General features: G+C 39.2%; 2 protein-coding genes and 1 pseudogene across 3 annotated transcripts in view; 2 read left to right on the top strand and 1 right to left on the bottom strand.

The window, feature by feature from the left end:
• The first annotated feature begins 4,284 nt into the window (after positions 1-4,284).
• On the top strand, positions 4,285-5,771 carry LOC122915412 (annotated as a pseudogene).
• Positions 5,772-5,841: 70 nt separating this feature from the next.
• Positions 5,842-16,912, bottom strand: CRIPT (CXXC repeat containing interactor of PDZ3 domain). The gene is made up of 5 exons (XM_044263649.1): positions 16,825-16,912; positions 12,629-12,694; positions 11,839-11,893; positions 7,042-7,145; positions 5,842-6,741 (listed from the first exon to the last, which is right to left on the bottom strand). Exons 1-5 carry the CDS (start codon positions 16,838-16,840, stop codon positions 6,677-6,679), a joined length of 306 nt encoding a protein of 101 aa, XP_044119584.1. The 5' UTR covers positions 16,841-16,912; the 3' UTR covers positions 5,842-6,676.
• A 168-nt stretch (positions 16,913-17,080) lies between these two features.
• The window catches only part of PIGF (phosphatidylinositol glycan anchor biosynthesis class F), a 35,684-nt gene continuing 34,090 nt past the window's right edge, over positions 17,081-18,674 (top strand). The window contains exon 1 of one of the 2 annotated variants that reach the window (XM_044263638.1): positions 17,081-17,179. The gene's annotated coding sequence lies outside the window, so the exon portion shown is untranslated. The remainder of the gene's footprint in view (positions 17,180-18,674) is intronic. The other variant, XM_044263639.1, reaches the window with a different exon arrangement.

Below are 18,674 nucleotides of genomic sequence, written 5' to 3'. Positions count from 1 at the left end.
GAAAAGCCTCCCACACCAGAGTATAACCCAGCGCACAATGTCAGTGGTGTCACTGCTGACATTCTTCCCTACATGAAAATTCTTCCCTACATGAAATTCATGGTCAACTTGCCCATCAACAAAAGCAACGTTTCCAAAAGTCTCCTACTCTGAGAGCAGAAAACAAAAACAACGGCCAGACAACTGGGGAGGCCTTCTAACGAGGATAGGGATGTAAACAAACAGATAAAAGCAACTGGAAAAAGGGGTTCCATGGGTGGCTTTTTTGGTTGTGTCTGACTCTTGATCTCAACTCAGGTCTTGATGTCAGGGTTGTGAGTTCAAGCCCCTTGTTGGGCTCTATGCTGGGCGTAGAGCCTACCTAAAACAAAAAAAAGCAACTGGGAAAAGAGACTCTGTAGGAGGAAGAAAACTCTTAAAAAACTGTATTTGACTTCCACTTATGACCATGATTAGTATGGACCAGATTCACCTTCCTGCTCTAAACAGTTAGAAAACGGGAAAAGATTTAGAAAACTGTTTTCCAGTATTGGATAACATACAACTCAGGACTTCCTTTCATATCTAAGTTCTGGATTTGACTTCTTTTTTAATTAAGTTTTTTATTTTAAATCAAGTATAGTTAACAGTGTTTTATTCATTTCAGGTGTACACTACAGTGATTCAACAATTCTATACATTACTCAGTGGTTGTTAGGATAAGTGTACTCTTTCTGGATTTGACCTTTGTGTATAAGGTCCAGTTTGAATTTACTGAACAATTTCCCCACTGATTTACAAATGCCACTTTTCCATACAGGGATTCATCTACTCCTGTCTCTCTGTTTCTGTCTTTGTGCTGGTACCATACTGTATTCTTCACAATGTTGTTGGAAACTCAAATCCATCTGTTTGATCTTGGAAGTCGCTAAAACTACAAATCTATTAGCATGACGGAAAACCAAAAACCAAGAACACTATTGCCATCTGGCGGAGAGACCTACTATTACCACATCTGAACGAGACCTGCTATGTCTTCCCTCCTCACTCCCCCATTTAGTCAATGAGTCCTGAAAAATCTTCCTTTATCAGTTCTCTCTAATCTGTCCCTTCACTTCCATTCTCCTGGTACTTACACCTTAGTCTACTTCCTACTTTGCTAGGACTGTTGCCTTTGAACCAGCCCCTCTCTTTAGTCACTATTCTTTCAATATCTTCTTTGTTGCTATTGTGACACCTTACAATTTCACATTAATTTGATGGGTCACTTACAAAGTTCTTGCTTATGAGAAAACATTTTGGAGCTAGTAACAGCAATCTGACTAGGGACAAACAGAGAGCATAAAGTAGAGTCTTGATAAATGTTAGCTGAATTGAAAAAAGTTATTTAGTGCCATTTGTTCATTTGCCAAATTTATCTGGGAGGAGGCATAGGCACATGTTTCCAAACCTTTTTTTTAATTCTGAAATACCAGACTGATGAAAAATTCACATGTGTAATTTTGCTGTGGGCTTTCCTAAAATATTTTTAATTGCAAAATACAAGACCAATATAAATAAAAATTCAGAGTTCTGCAAAATGAGTGACTCTGTGGATGATGTTGGGAGCCAGGGTTCTCCCTGAGGAAGAAGATACAATATGGAATGGGAGAAGACAAGGAAGAACCCAGAGAGGCTGAATTGGAGGTGAAGGTATTAGTAAACTTGTGGTTTCTAGTATATGTTTTTTTAGCTCTTTCTTGAAGGCCCCCTTCTTGAAGAGAACTAGTTTCAATGGCAACCCAGCAGGGCCCAGACATTAGCATCCAAACACCGTTCTCCACTAAGAGAAACTAGGGATTGTTGGAGAAATGGCTGCCTCCCGGGCTGGGTAGGAAAAAATATAGGATAAATTTGAAACATCTTGTGCTAGAAAGTAAGGAATTCTTCAAGAAAGAATGAGAACATGTCTAGAAGACCCAGGAGCCACCTTGAAAGGTCTCCCACTGGCCAAATCTGGGACAACTTGACATGGGAACAAATGAGAGTTAGAGACCTGAATAAAATAGCAATCCATGAATTCACGCTAAGTTGGAAAAAGAAAGCTTGTCCTTACCGGAGAATGCCAACTAATAAATGTAAAAGGAATGACAGAATTGGAAAGCCATTTGGCAACTCTCAGGGTAACAATTAATTCAGCCAAGAAACATTATCGGATGCTAAAATTAGTATGTGAAAGTTTGCTGAGAAACAGAATATTTACAGTCTCAAATTATCTCCCTACAAAATGCTTAACTTAATGGAAAAAAATATTAACTTTACAGTGAAGAAATCTAGCAGATACCACTTAAAACCAGTGATCCAAATTAACTCCTGGTAATGGAATAACCGACACCATAATGATATCCTGGTTCTTAGGAAATACACACTTAAGCATTTGTGGTAAAAGGGCATTGTATCTGTAACTAACACTCCAATGGTCAGGGGGAAAAAAGGCATTTATTTATTTATTTTTAGCATGATTTTTTAAAAAAGATTTTTACTTGACACAGACAGAAACAGCCAGAGAGTGAACACAAGCAGGGTAAGTGGCAGAGGAAGAAGCAGGCTTCCTGCTGAGTAGGGAGCCTGATGCAGGGCTCAATCCCAGGACCCTGGGATCAGGGCCTGAGCCGAAGGTAGACACTTAATGACTGAGCCACCCAGGGACCCCATTAAAAAAAAAAAAAAAAAGGATTTATTCTATACAGATATCTATACTGATAAAGGGAAATCTCCCCCTTAGTGTCAGATGACAACTAGTTAATACAAAAAGAATGATGTAGTTAGAAGATCGGTTTTGTAAACATCCCAGGGGAAAATGTTTTCAGGTAAGAATCATCAAAGGGTGCTAAATCTACAAGGGGGCAGGTTTATGAGGAATAGAATATCAACATGGTCTCAAAAGTTTCTCCTCACAAATTATGTATTATTTGTGAAAGGAAAAATCGTTAATGATACAGTGGAGAAATTGGATGACATCTTACTCAATTGTTCAAAATGGACATCAATATGGGGCAAAGGGATATTGCTGAGTCTGGATGTGACCCTGGGAGGCCACATCACTCATATAGCGTTTTAGTTCATACTGCATGACCCAAATCTAACCACAGGGAAACATTACAAAAATCCAAACTGAAGGAAAATCTCTGTTTTAACTGTCCTGTATTCTTCAATAGATCACTATTACAAAAGACAAAGGCTGAAGAACCATTCTAGAGGACAGAATCCTGAGACTCTAACATATGATCCTGTAGTAGATTCTGTAGCTCAAAAATAAAATTACCAATGGAACAACTGAAATTGGAATAGGGGCTATCAGTGAAAACATTCTATCACTGTTAAATGCCTGAACTTGAGAACTGTATTAAGTGTAAGTCTATCTGTAACACTATAGGTGAAACGGTAGGTCTGCAATGTATTCTCAGATGGGTCAAGAAAAAATATATAACGAGATAGAAGATGGTAAACCCAACATGAGAAACATAAAAAAAAGAAGTCTAAATGTAGAACAATGTAGGTTTCTTCTACTTAAAATTTTCAGAACACATACATATACGTGCATATACATACATATATTTCTAGGACACTGTAATTCGTAGTCTCTTGCTCCCCCAGGTAAGGGAAATAGGAGCTAAAATGTGTAAGGCGGCACGAGGGCAAAACGGTTAAGACTTTTCTCAACGTTTAGTTCCACTCCACAGAGAAAACGGATTTTTTAAATATGTGCACGCAAACTTCTGCACCTGTGTAATTACATCATTTTGATGACTGCATAATCTATGAATGAATGTACTTAAAGGTGTTCTATGGGTATTTGTTTCTAATATGTATATTTTAAATACAATGAGATTTTAAAAATTATGTTATTTCATCATTTTTATATTTACTTTGATAAAAGCTATTTGGCCTTAATTCTGTTATTTTATAGTTTTTTGTTGTTTTAGAGGTGGGGAGAGTGCTGGGGGTTGCAGAGGGAGGAGAGAATCTTAAGCAGGATCCACTCCCAGCACAGAGCGGTCTCAGGGCTTGATTTCAGGACCCTGAGATCATGACCTGAGGTGAAACCAGGAGTTGGATGCTTAACTGGCTGAACTATCCAGGCATACCTTATAGTTTGTTTTTAATGCCTTCCTTTTAAAAAATATTTTATGTTCATGTTTTGTTTGGGTATTTTCCTCCTCATCTAACAGCTCTTATTCAATTTATGGCATACTGTGATTTCAATAATATGAAGATTTGTAATACTTTGAGTCTATCTTGAGTATAATACTAATAAAAATACTCATGGAGGAACTTGAGTCTGGCCAGGAGATCGTTTCTGAAAGTTATGCAAGGCATGAATATGAAATGTAAGTTGCAGAAGTCTAGATCCCAGCTGATACCTGAGAAATGTACTTTCCTAAAGCCGACCAACCCAACTTTTAATGGATCTGGGCCACTCTCTAAGTGAATCCTATTATGGTTTCCTTGTGATGATTTAAATGAAAAATCCCTAATTGATTCAAGTACGAGGAGATACTTCCTGCTCTTAGAGCTATTTTTGTTATATTTTGGATCACCCTTATGATCTTTCTGGATAAGAATAACAATGTATTGGGGCACCTGGGTGGCTCAGTGGGTTAAGCCTCTGCCTTCAGCTCAGGTCATGATCTCAGGGTCCTGGGATTGAGCCCCGCATTGGTCTCTCTGCTCAGCAGTGAGCCTGCTTCCTCCTCTCTCTGCCTACCTCTCTGCCTACTAGTGATCTCTCTCTCTCTCTCTCTCTCTCTCTCTCTCTCGTGTCAAATAAATAAATAAAATCTTTAAAAAAAAAAAAGAATAACAATGTATCTTAGAGAAACACTATTTGAAAAACCTTACAGATAAAATTGACACTTTAAATACTTTCCATAATAATTTTAGAACAAATAGAAAAGTAGTTATCTAGGCACTGCCCAGACTAGCAAACAATACAGTCAGGACGGCTAGAGGTGATCCTAAGAACCAAAGGGCAAGATGTCTGCTTATGCCTTCTTTGTGCAGACATGCAGAGAACCTGAGATGAAAGACCCAGAGGTCCCTGTCAATTCTGCAGAATTTTCCAAGATGTGCTCTAAGAGGTGGAAGACAATGTCTGGGAAAGACAAGTCTAAATTTGATGGCAAAGGCAGATAAAGTGCGTTATGATCGGGAAATGAAGGATTATGGACCAGCTAAGGGCAGCAAGGAGGAGGACCTTAATACCCCCAAAAGGCTACTATCTGGATTCTTCCTGTTCTGTTCAGAATTCTGCCCCAAGATCAAATCTATAAACCCTGGTATCTCTAATGGAGATGTGGCAAAGAAGCTGGGTGAGATGTGGAATAACTTAAGTGACACTGAAAAGCAACCTTACAACGGTAAGGCAGAGAATCTTAAGAAGTATGAGAAGGATGTCGCTGACTGTAAGTCGCTGACTGTAAGTCTTTGATGGTGCAAAGGATCCCAACACCCAACAAAGCTGCCCGGAAGGAAGTGGAAGAGGAAGATGAAGAAGACAAGGAGGATCAAGAGGAGAAGATGGAGGAGGACGAATAAAAAAACCGTTGATCTGTTTAAAAAAAAAAAAAAGAAAAGAAAGAAATGTAGTATCTATACCATGTACATCATGTTATCTGTCCTACATGTTTTATAGTGATATGTATTCATACATACTGCGCTTGGCAACAGGAAATACGTTTTTGGTTTCCCATAGTAGGCTGCAAGTTTCAAAAGCAGAAGTCTTAAACCTCTAAAGGCAGCATAAGAAAAAATCTTTGTTTGAACCTCAAAGTTGTCTTTTAGCAATATATAAAAGCAGTATATAAAAGAAGAGTCAAGATGTTGATTTTGTTCTATTTATTTTTGGTGGGTGGGGAGGGGAGGTAAAAAAAAAAGTTTGGGTTTTGCTTCAAGGAGTTTTCCTAAAGAGAAGTAACTCATTCATTACACATTCCCATAGATATACACTGTTTTCTTGGCTTTAAACTTTCAGGACAGTTTGAATTCAAGGTAATGTGATAAAATATACTTCTGAAATTCAGTGTATTCATTTGGACACACATGGGGTGACCCCTTGTGTTCTCATTCTCATACAAAAGGTATTGGCACTTTGGCCTCAAGAACAAATAAAAGTATCATAAACACAACTTGTGATTTGGGTCTGGGCTAATGACTAAGGAACTATACAGCTGTAATGGTCTCGGATATTTCAATGCCCTGCGAACCTACAATTAATAAAGAGACTGCTGATTCTAAGAACTATGCCAACAACAAGGGAATGAAAGAAGAGTTATAAGTCTGATGCAAAGTTCAGAGCAAAATATCAATAATCTCCTCCTCACTTTTGTGATATCAATAAATAAAGTAGAGAGTGAGGATAAGAATTATATGAATAATGATAAATAAAAATCATCTACAGAAATCAGAAAATATTTTTCATTAAACTTGCCACTTATTCTAGTTCAACAAGTTGCCTGTGAGGAAAAGAACTAAGGCAAGAAACTAGTTACTTGTTATTTAGAACTTCTTAAGAGCAAAAAGTAAACACCAATCAACTTCCTTGGTTTAATATTATCTTATAACGTGTTATTTTGGTACTTGAACAACTGTGTTATGCCTTGAAAGTTGAAAGCGAAAAATAAAATCACATAGAAAGCCAGAAATGTCTTTAACACATCTACACAGATGTTTGCTTGTAGTTTTTGGTATCCAAAACCTTTTTTCCACACATTGCGCAGATGCCTAAAACAAACAAACAAACAAAACATGTAAGCAATCAAATCATAATACCGGCTATTAAAACCAGTCAAATACCAAGTATCAACAGTTTGCTTTATGTAAGTCATTCCCGAGGCTTAAAATGAGAAAAGAGAAAAAGAAAGCACAGACCTGTAACTACCAACAATTCCCAAGTTTTGTCTTGCCTTAGAAAAAAGAGCACTTGACAGCATCTATGAAAGGCTACTCCTTTTCTGTGTTATCTAAGACAGTATCAAGAGTAGGCTCAATATGAATAGAAAAATGGTATTGAAAGAAACTTACCCTTTTTGTAGGCACAGCCCTGGCAATAATGAGAACCTGGTTGATGCACAGAACTTTTACAAATCCTGCAAGTGGAGAACTTATTCTTTCCATATGGATCGAATCTAGAGTTTTTTTGTTTTTTTTTAGAGAGAAAGAAAAAAAAAAAAGTATAATAGAATAGAAACACTTAAATGACCTCCCTTAAGCAACGAAGGGATGAAACCATGCACTCTGTTCTCTGTTATACTCTCCAATTGCCAGGCATGGCACGCTTGCAGGGGCCACTCTCCCAACGCCTGCACACCCCTACCCCTTCCAGGGGACTTGTATGCTGGTGAAGAGTCAGTTCCTTAATCCCAAACCCGTTTCTATGAGTTGTAATTGCCAATCTATGTGTATGATATAGTTTCATATTATGGAAACCGATGAAATGTGGATAAAAAAAGCATGACCAATTCTATTAAAAACTATGAGAATTCTTTAGGATAGGCTGGGTCAATGTGAATCACTGAACTGCTGCTGAATACAGGCAAGATCGTAAGTGGAAGGACTCGGCACTTTGCAAGTCTGTCAGTTCTGGCTCCACTTTAAAGATACCGGAAATGTGCGTTCTGGTTATGATTTATGTGAGGAAAATGATGAAGAACTCTTATCAGTAGACTCAGACTCAAAAAGCCTGTCTCGGTGCCAAATGACTGATGAATGCATGTGCTGTTATGTGCTGTGACTTACAAGAAGATACATGTACGTTTTAATAACTGCCTCCTTTAGCTGACATTTTCCATTAATTGATCCAATCCCTTTGTAGAAAAGAGTTTCTACTACGTAAGAGTGCTACCTTATAGTGCCTGGAGTAGAAAATAATTCCCCCTAAACTGGCCCTAACTTTTGTAACAATACTCATATACTGAATACCAACACTGTCCTAGACCTTGCTTCTTCTCTTGGGGTAGTAAAATACAACAGCTCATTTTCAAAGGTTAATTTCTCCAAACCCAACAAAATGTCACTTTATTCTGCACAAGGGAAGATAGACACTGTTCTTCTTTTTAATAAGCTCAACTGGTGTGCATCCATATGGATGTTTTCTTTTGCTTCAAACCATATTTTATTCTAAGATGCACATTTTAGTATGTCTGAAATCTTACAGTTAGTTGACAGAGACTTTTCTTTCTTAAAGCAATGATACATCTTCTAAATGTTGGTATCTGGGACACCTGAGTGGCTCGTTGGTTACCATCTGCCTTCGGCTCAGGTGATCTTGGGTCTGAGTCCCACACTGGGCTCCTTAATCAGCGGGAAGCCTGGCCCCTGCCTGCTGCTACCCCTGCTTGTGCTCTCTGTATCTCTCTCTCTCTGACAAACAAAATCTTTAAAATCAATCAATCAATCAATCAATCAATGTTGGTATCTTAGATTCAATGTCATACATTCACATTCCAATGTGAGACATTTAGAGTATCCAAAGTAATAGCTACTTATTAATGATACTGGAGTGAGGTTGGGAGCATGAAGGAACTGGAAGTATCTAACACTGTATAATATGTAAAAATTATAACTTAGTTCCTAATAACTGAGCAGTCTTAGAAGATATCGGTAAGTCAGAGCAATACTTAAGTGTGATGCTCCACTGAAGATTAAGTCTTGTGTGCTGTTTTATATCCATTATTTAATAAGTACCATTATGTATATGGTAGCCAGGCACTACAGGTAGTAAAAGCTTTATTATTATTATTATTATTATTATTATTTTTAATCCTTGGGGTAATGTCATGAAACAGGTATTTATTCATTCAGCAAATACATGGTGAGTGCCTACTATGTCCCTGTCACTGTTTTACATACCAAAGATGAACCTGACAGACAAAGCCTCTGCCCTCCTCAAGTTAACATTCTAGTAAGACAAAGATAAAAGACAGCTAGTAAGTAAAGAAACAAACATGCTTTTCAGATAGCAATACATGTTGTAGAGACAATTCAAACAGGACATTGTGGCAGACATGAGGGGAAGGAGGGAAGATATCAGTTCAAATGCCCATTAGGGACCCACTCTGAGGAGGTGACATTTCAGCTAAGATCCTAGTAACAAAAAGATGCCAGCCAGGTAAGCTCCGTGGGAAGAACTGTAGGAGGAGGGAACAGCAAGCACAAACCTCTTCCAGTGGGAATGGGCTTGGTCTAGCTGATGCAGGAGTTGGTACAAGGAAGTTGGGGGGGATGGGCCAGATTATGGAAAATCTTGTAATAAAGTGGAAGGGAGGGGTTAGATCATATTCTGCATGAAACGAAAAGCAAGGCAGGGTTTGAGGAAAGCATTTATGTAACCTTTAAAGAACCACTCTGCCTACTATGAGACTGAACCACAAAGAACTAGAGAGGAAGAAGAAAGATGGAAAGTTATTATGGCATCTAAGTAAGAAACACCAGTGGTTTGGAAGAGGGTAATAGCAGTGAGATGGACAGGAGGAGGCAGATGCAGGTTATATGCTGGTGGCAGTGCTGAGGAGCTTGCTGATAAAAGGGAAGTGAGGAAAAGGGAGGGATCAATGCAGAACTCTAGCTCTTAGGCTCGAAGGGCTGGACTGGAGTGGTGTGATGATTAGAAGACTGCAGGAACAGGTGCCTGTTAGACACCAAACTGGTAAGTCAGGTAGGCACTTGCATATATCTTTGGAGCTCAGAGAAGAAGTCTGATTTATAGTCATTAATAAATCTAATTTATAGTCATTATCTGATAATAAATCTGATTTATAGTCATTAACATACTATTTGAATTTAAAGCCTCTGGAATAAAGTCACTTGAGGAAAGAGTATACATTTATAAATAGAAAAAAAAGAGAAAGGTCTAGGATTGAGTCCAAAGGCACCTGACTGAGAAAGAATGGTGAATTGAGAGGAAAGAAGAGTACGGTACCCAAGAGCCAAGAGAACAGAAGGTTGCAGAGGCATCAGGTTGGCTCAGCGAGTGAAAAAAGCAAAAAAGCGACTCTACTCTCATCTCCAGGGCTGTGAGCTCAGGCCCCACACTGAGGGTAGAGCTTATTTATTTATTTATTTTTTTTTTTTTGGAGGCATCACATTCTTTATTTAAAACTGTATTACGGGTATAGTAACTAAAACAGACATTGTCTGTTTATGTCTGTATTGTCAAGAAACAGACACAAAAATCAATGGAGGAAATAGAAAGTTCAGAAATAAACTCACTTGAATTTCATGACAAAAAAATCTATGTATATACAATGGGGAAAGTATAATCTCTTCAGTAAATGGTGTTGGAGAAACTAGACAGCCTCATGCAAAAGAATGAAACTAGACTATTATCTTACATCATACACAATGAACTCAAATGTTTTAGACTTAAAAGGAAGACCTAAAAACCTAAAACTCCTAGAATAAAATACACAAAATAAGCTCCTTTTTTTTTTTTTTTTTTTTCCGCCTTAAGGAGTTTCCCTTTATTTTTTTTTTTTTTCCCAATTTATTTATTTTCAGAAAAACAGTATTCATTATTTTTTCACCACACCCAGTGCTCCACATAACCAATAGCATGGAGGACAAGGGGCGTTAGAGAGTAGTAGGGAATTTGGGTAAATTGGAAGGGGAGGTGAACCATGAGAGACTATGGACTCTGAAAAACAGTCTGAGGGGTTTGAAGTGGCGGGGGGGTGGGAGGTTGGGGTACCAGGTGGTGGGTATTATAGAGGGTAGAGCTTATTTAAAAACAAGAGAGAACAGAAGGCTGCAAAAATGAGAGCTGTTAAAAGGTTAAGTAAGATAAGAATAGGGAAGTCCATCAGGTGTGAACTTGCTGAGAGCAGCTGCAGGGGTTTGGTGGGGCTGAAGGCCCAGTAGAGTGGCTGAAATGCAAATGGAACTTCAGACGCTGAGAAAGCATCTGAGAGGAAGGCTTTCGAAAACTTTTGCTGTGGAGGGAAGCAAGGAAATGGGAGCGGCAGCTAAAAGGATTCATGGAATTTTTAAGACTGGAAATAGTAAAGCTTGGTGTCAAAAAGTGATTTTTAGGGTGGAAGACACTTTTATCTCCATTCTTAGATGAAAAAGTAAAGTTTAGAAAAGTCGAGGGCGCCTGGGTGGCTCAGTGGGTTGAGCCGCTGCCTTCGGCTCAGGGTCCTGGGATGAGTCCCGCATAGGGCTCTTTGCTCAGCAGGGAGCCTGCTTCCCTCTACCTCCCTCTCTCTGCCTGCCTCTCTGTCTACTTGTGATCTCTGTCAAATAAATAAATAAAATCTTTAAAAAAAAAAAAAAGAAAAGAAAAGTCGAGAAATTGGCTTAATCTCCTGAAGGTCCCAGAGCTGGGCAGGAACAGAGTATAAATTCAAATTTAGGGCTGACTCCAGAGCTTCTGATCTGTCCAAATCTATTACCTCCAATTTGTATGATAATTAAGAACCAGATAAAATAACCTAGAGTAAACCCAAACCAGGCAATATTATTCCAAAACTAGTCCTATAATCAATACCACACTGAAGCACCTCAAGGAAACTGCAAAGTAGTTTTAGGGATAAGAAACAGTAGTTTTCAAAAGAAAAAGAATGAGATAAAGTAGAAGTCATGTTTTCTGGTGAAATTATATATAAAAAAATAGCACTAATATCTTCATCTATTCATACATTGAGGAGGAGCAAGGTGAAACCAGCAGGTTATAACAGACGGCTTGGCTTTGCATGCCAGGACCTACTGAACTCCGTTATATCATGAGAGAATGATGCACACCAAATTCACTCCAGTATGTTTAATTAAGACTAAAGAGAATGGAAAGTTATATGCCTGCAGAGTGGCTGCTCTTATACCTACCTTGCTTTTTTTGAAGTCAAAGCTTTATTTTCATTCAGCTTTCTTCCACCACTTTCTAAATCAAAATATACATGTATTTTAGTGGGTTATTTCTACACATTTCACTATAACATATATATTTAACATTTAACAATTAGTTTAAAAGTTCATTCTTTGGCCTCCTACCAGTAGACTAGCCTGTATCAAAATTTTCAAAAATCCCTAGTTAATAGCCTACTTGAATTGGAAACATTTATTATGGAGGAATAAAATTATGGATAATCATCTTATTTCTCAGACTCAAAAGAGGATTTTAGGGTTGGGTCTACACTTAATTTATCTAGTGTAAAGTCTTTAAAGCCACCACTTTGGTGCCATAGACCCTGCATACAAGTACAAATATTTCTTTTCCTTCCCTTTGGAAATACCTCAACTGTATCTAATGATACAACGGTGAAAATGTAAATGTGTAAATGATTTGTTCAAGAATATAAAAGTCAGGTTAAGAGAGTGGGAATTAAATACAGACTTTAATAAAGCAGAATCAAATCAGTTACTATGATCTATTCATTGGAAGAAAAATCATTTAATGATTTTGCTCTTTTGCCTGACAGATGACAAGCCCTTAACATGTAACCCAGAGAACTAAATAAAAGAAGACATTAAATTGTTGGGGGATCTGGGATTCTTTAGTGTTTAAGAGATGAAATACTTTGCACACACAAGATTTCTTTTTACAAATAATGTAAAGCGAAAACATTCATCACAGGAAGCACGGGATTCAACTTCTCTTTTCTAAATGGAAAAATACCTGTGGTATTCCTTGCACCATCTTTCCATGTGTCTGGAGTGATAACAGTACCAAGTTTCTTTTCACCTGTTGTAACAAGATAGTAGAAGTAAGGGGAACTCGGATTTACTATCTAATAAATATACTACATGGCGCTTAAAATTCACAGTGGTATCAACCATTGTCTTACAATAGGAGCTTTTTCATGCCAGGGTAGGGGCTGTGAACTGAGACTGAAGATACTAACTGTAGGCAATGGATAGCTGACTCTCGGTGACATCTGTACAGTATGAGTAATGACAGGCTTTTCCTGTACCATGTATACTTTAAACAATCTGATAAATCTAAACAAATCTGATACACCTATTTATTCCATAAGTATTTACTAAACGCTTATGATATGTAAACTGTTATACAAAGTTCAGAGATAAATAAAATGATAAATTAGATAAAGCTCTAGGTTTCAAGGTATGTACAACACACTATTTTCTCTAACAGCGGTCCTTAACCTGGGTCCCAGCGGTAGACCTCAGAAGACAAGGGAAAAAGATGAAGTTGAACACCACACTACTATATAGCCACATTTTTTGGTAAGAGTCCATAGCTTTCATCAGATTTTTCAAAGGGGGTCAGAGACCTCTGAAAAAGAACCATTCAAACCAAAATATAAACTAGAAAATAAAAAGCATAGTAGCAGACAGCTGAAGTACTAGGAGAAATTCCACGGAGAAAGAAATAACCTTAGCTGGGGAAATCCAGGAAAGCCGGTGAAGAAGGCAGGAAGAGGGTCTGGATCTGGCAGTGGGACTGTGAAGAATGAGGAGGAGAGATGATGAAAGCAAACTAGAGAAAGGACATATCCTGAAGAAAGGCATGGGAAGCTCAGGGTACACATGGGCATGCAAAGAGTGGTTTGGCCAAAGAGTGAGGGTAAGAGTAAGTGAAAATAAAGTTGGAAAGATAAGCCAGCCTCATTGTGGAGGGTCATCCTGAATTCCAGTTCTAAATATAAAAACCCAAAATTAATCTCTGTGCACTGAGAATTTGTTAAAGGTTTTAAATATAGAAAGTGATAGAGTGCACATAAATTTAGGTTCAATGCAAATATCTTGTGATTACTCTAAACCATGTCCTTGCATAATGATGAAGGACAGTAAGACAAAGTTTTTACCCTTTGGTTTTACTGTCAAGCATTTGGTAGACATTTAATACTTGCTGCATGAATGAAAAGAAAAGGTGACAAAATACAAGAATGAAAGGTGGAGTCAGGGTCTAACTGAGCATTTTTATAAGGAAGGGGAGCTGATTAAAGATTCCAAAGGCTACAGAGACAAAGAGGTAGGGAGGGATGGCAACAGGGACACGAGTAGAATTTTCCTTGAAGAAAGGGAAAGAAGTAAATCAGCATGGATGCAGATCTGTTTATGGGTATAGTAAAAGAAGTTGAGAATGTTCCCATTTAATTACCTTGCTTTTCTTATGCCTATAAGAAGGTATTTGTCAAAAGAGCATGAGGTAGATGAAGCTGTTAAAGTTTAAGGGACTGGAGAGCTTGGAATAGTCATAGCAACAAAGGGCAAGGGGACTGACTAAAGAGAAGTAAAAAAGATTGATGAGTAGTATTAAAGATCCTGGAGATTAGGAATTGTGTACTTTTAGTAGTACCAACTGGTTCATTTGTACAGTTTTCCCCAGTGGCCTTCAAACACACATGCAGGACAGTTTAGAGAGAGAAGAGCCAAAGGCAGGGAGAACACAGTTTGAAGGGAAAGGGGCTGGTAAGGGATCATATTAGTCTAACTTGAGTGATGGGGACCTCAGCTAGGGTACTTGAGGGGTAAATGAGAGGCCAGGGAAAATATGATCTATTGAATGGAGGTAAAAACAGCAGGACATGCATGTGTTTGGATGCAGATTCACAAAGGGATGGGGGATGCATGAGAGATGATTCAGGCTTTGTGAATCGGTGACTGGGAGGACTGCCATGCCATTAAATGATGGAAGAGAAGGTACAGATCTGTAAAGCAGGGTGACAAATTCACTCTTGGAAGTACTAAACTGCTACGTAACAACCAGATGGAGGTTCCCAGTATTGTCTGAAGAAAATTCTTCTATTGGTCTTACTTTAGAGAGGTCAACTGGAGATGTGGATTAGACTGGCTCGGATATGCTACATGAAGCCAGATAGTTCCAAAACAAATGTCAAAAGAAGGTCAGATACAGATCACTAGGAAACATCTATTTTAAGGGAGAAGGAGAATAAGAAAACTCAAGAGAGTATAGTGGTAAAGAAGCACATGGAGAAATAAATTCAAAGAGAATTGAGACTAAGTTTCAAAGTCACAGAATAGAAAAGGACTGAAAGAAAGGTCTTTAAATTAAGACTCTATTTTTATTTGAAAAATAAGAGTCTATATAAGGTAGAAAGGAATTAGAACAAAGAAATAATACACAGACTTTCAGAAATGCAGAGAAGTAAAAAGCAGATGACCCTTTAGAACACACATCACGTCTAGATCCAACTATCTGTATTTATTTTAATACCACATTAGATCTTGGGTTCTCAGAATTTTTATCACCTTAGGAAATTAACTCTCACAATTTGCCCAGTATCCTCAATTTCCTTGAGAAAATGCATTTATGGTGTAAAGAACATCACACAAAACAAGTTAAACCAGGCAGGATACCAGTCCTCTAAAGTTAAAATATACAGAATTAACATAAATTGCATAAAAGGCTAAATTTACATGTTTAGGAAACAAACTACATAAGAGAGAAGACATCAAGGAAGGTGCATAACCTAAATACATGTAAGTCATATCAAAACAAAAAAACTTCTTAGGTACTGGATGGAGTAGAGTTAAAGGATGTCAATGTCAAAAAGCTTAATGTGCTTTTTGGAGTGATGAAAATATTCTAAAATTGTAGTGATGGTTGCACAACCCTATGAATATACTGAAAATAACAGAATTGTACATTTTAAATGGGTGACTTGTACCTATGTCAATTACATCGCAATAATTTTTTAGAAGCTTAGTATGAGATGATGATATAAAGCACAGAAAAATGGAAATATTAGTTCCACTCTACCCCTCATAAAATGGAGCTGAGTTTAATTCTGAGTGTCATGCATTGGTGGTTATGACAGAAATAACCAGTTTTTGAGTATACACTAAGGCACTTTTATCAGGCTTTACCTACATTATCTAATTCTCACAAAACCCATAAATTATGTATTATTCTCATTTTTTCAGATGAGAAAACTGGGGCCAAGAAATATTAGATCATTCACCCATAGTTATTCTTTTACCTAAAGTAAAAACTGTGATTCAAACTCATGGGTGCCTGTGTTCAAAGGTTTATCTACTGTTGGGGGGGGGGTGTTACAACAAAATCCAGATAAAAGGACTTGAACCCTTGTCTCAGAAGAGTCAGTAATGTCCAGCCTGAGGAAAAAGACTTAGGGTATGATGGCCATTTGAAAGCAAACAGTCTGTGACATCAAAAAGTCATATTTTCTAGAAAGCTCAAGAGTTTATATTAGAATTATTGATGGCAACTATAGGGAAGAAGGACTTTTCTAGGCCAGTGACATCGATACAGACTACTGTGAAGGTGGTGCAACTTTCTGAACCTTACCTCAATACCACAGGTATTCATGCAAAGAGCACTTAAGCCATCGGACAGGTTGCTAACTTTGGGTTGCTAGTTAAAATATAGGATGCCCAGTTAAATGTAAATTTCAAACAATGAATGGTGTTTTAGTACTGTCACTAAAAGTAAGTCCAAAGCACTTTCAGTAGTAAGGAGCAGCAAGCAAAGACAAGTCTCAAATACTGAATGGGACACACCTCCCCTAATAAAAGTATTCATATTTTTAATGTCTGCTAAATCTGGAAACTCTAGATATTGTATATCTTTTAAGATCCATTCCAACCCTAAGGGTCTGTGAAGCGAAGGAGCCAGTCAAGCGCTGTACGGGATGAGATCCCGAATTGGGGGAGGCAAAGGAAATAGACAAATGAGTGCAAAACAGACCACTCTGAACGCAGAATAACGTCGTTGGGGAGAGAAGGAATGGTCAAAGGGGTAGCAGGACAAAGGCCGGAATCGGAGACCCGTGGCCGAAAGAAAAAAAAGAAAACGCGAAGTACCCTAAGAACTCCAGTTAGCCTCGCCTAGCCTCCTTCTCCCAGAGATGTGGCCCCTTAACTTACATTTTTCGCACACCATCCTTCCCCGAAGGCTCCCTCGGCCGCAGAAACAGCAGCAGCTTGAAAATGTCAACACAACAGCCAGGGAAGGATTCCCCTTCCGGGTTACGACAACCCACTTCCGGCCCCTCCGCCCATCGCCCCGCCCATCCCACACCTGAAAAGCGGCGGGAGGAATTAAAAGAGAGCTGGAAGGCGGGGCTGCTGCTACTGCCCGCCCCTCCGCGTCTGCAATTGGCTGTGCGATCTTGGGTCTCCGTCCCACAGGCCTGCGCCTGCGCGAGGGCTAGGGCGGCGAGTCGTACCTGATGGTTGGAGGTAGTTACCTCCGCTTCTCTTCCGCTGGCGGGAGAGTTAGGTAAGCCCAGCCGAACCCTCCCCGCACGCGAGCCTCCCGGGGTGTGAGGACAGCCCCCACCAACTGCCCATGTGGCCGACAGTATCTGTGCCCCCAGCCCGCCTGCGCCCGCCGTCTGCCGGAGCGCCACCCTTCCTGCGTGACCCAGGGGCTGCCCTGATGGACCCGGCCCTCTTGCAGATCCGTTTTTCTGTGTGTGGCCCTCCGTTTCTCCTGGTCTCCGCGCGGGTGCTCTTTGATTATGTTTCTCAGCGCCTCCCCCATTGCTCACACTTGCCCTGGGTGAGGCTTGCGCAGAGTCCTGAGCGACCGAGTTTGGGGTGGGGTTGCAGAGACAGGTCCTGGCGATTTCCGCGGAGGCTCCTCCAGTGCGAGCCTGCGGACCTGGGAACCCGGGCTAGGTCAGACCCCGGAGGCCAGGGCGTTGGCAGCCGGAGGAGCGCCCGACGGATGTCCTCGTGTGCTTGCAGGGCCCACCCCAGGGCTGCTTTCTCAGGACCCACCCTCTTTCCTTCGTTCTTGTTCATTCATTCAGTAAGCATCTGAGTTTGGGTACTGCGCACTGTATTAGATCCAGATCTACTCAAGTCATTTGGGATTCTGAGAGGGGCCCAGAAAAATATCCGAAGAAGTATCTGTTGAGATGGTGTATTCCGGATCCTCTGCCCCGTCTCTCATTCGGCAGAGGATAGGACCTGCGAGAAACTTTTCCTTTTTCCCTTCTATTGTTCATTCTCTTCTCAACCCCTAGTGTGTATCTTTATATCAAAGAGGCGAGGCTTTGATGTGGCTTTAGCGCTTGGGAGCTTGGGACCTTGGACCTGTCTCATAACGTGTCTTTGGCTGTTTCCTTATCAGTAGAATATTTGCCTTGGGAAATTACAGAATTATATCAGAGCAGTTAGGATAAGGCCTGGACTTGCCCTGTTGTTTTTCTGGAATATTCACTACAGTGGATTATTACTTTAAATTAATAAGGTTCTACTTAAGTATTGTACCTAACATTTATTAACATTACTAAGTAAGTTAGTAGCAATTCGTTATGTATTGTGTTAGGTAATTTATGAATAAACATATACATATAATGAGTATTTTATAGAGACAATGAGAGAAAGTAGACTTTTTTCCTCCTATTTATGATCTACTTTTGATTGGAACTTAGCACGTGTAACAGACATTGTCATGTCTGGAGCATATTTCTGGAGCATTGGGATCCCTGAGTTTAGCATAATGTTCTTTCAACTTTCTTGATTACACTGGTCACCGTTTTGAGTATTCAAGTGTGCACTTAGTGTCACTTGTCATTTGCCAGAAGATGTGAACTACTGTGATGTTAGACAAGGGTCCACAATGATTAAAAAAAATGCCAACAGTTAGGCTAAAGTGTATTCATGGGGTTCCTAGAATGCATAGATTATACTTCCAGCAAGAGCAAATCATTAATCTGTGCATGTTGCTTTTACCTCTGTGATTTTGGCAAAAAAAGAGAAAGAAA

This window comes from Neovison vison, chromosome 8 (genome assembly GCF_020171115.1).
Source record: "Neovison vison isolate M4711 chromosome 8, ASM_NN_V1, whole genome shotgun sequence".
Taxonomy (NCBI): domain Eukaryota; kingdom Metazoa; phylum Chordata; class Mammalia; order Carnivora; family Mustelidae; genus Neogale; species Neogale vison.
Note: the sequence above shows the minus strand (reverse complement) of the source record. Positions and strands in the feature narration are given on the sequence as shown.

Bases quoted from the DNA above. Each gene is read 5' to 3' on its own strand.
- CRIPT (XM_044263649.1), bottom strand. The intron at 7,146-11,838 runs GTAGGTATAAGA...AAAAAACTCTAG, and splicing joins TTGACTTCAAAAAAAGCAAG to ATTCGATCCATATGGAAAGA. The intron at 6,742-7,041 runs GTAAGTTTCTTT...TGTTTGTTTTAG, and splicing joins GGGCTGTGCCTACAAAAAGG to GCATCTGCGCAATGTGTGGA.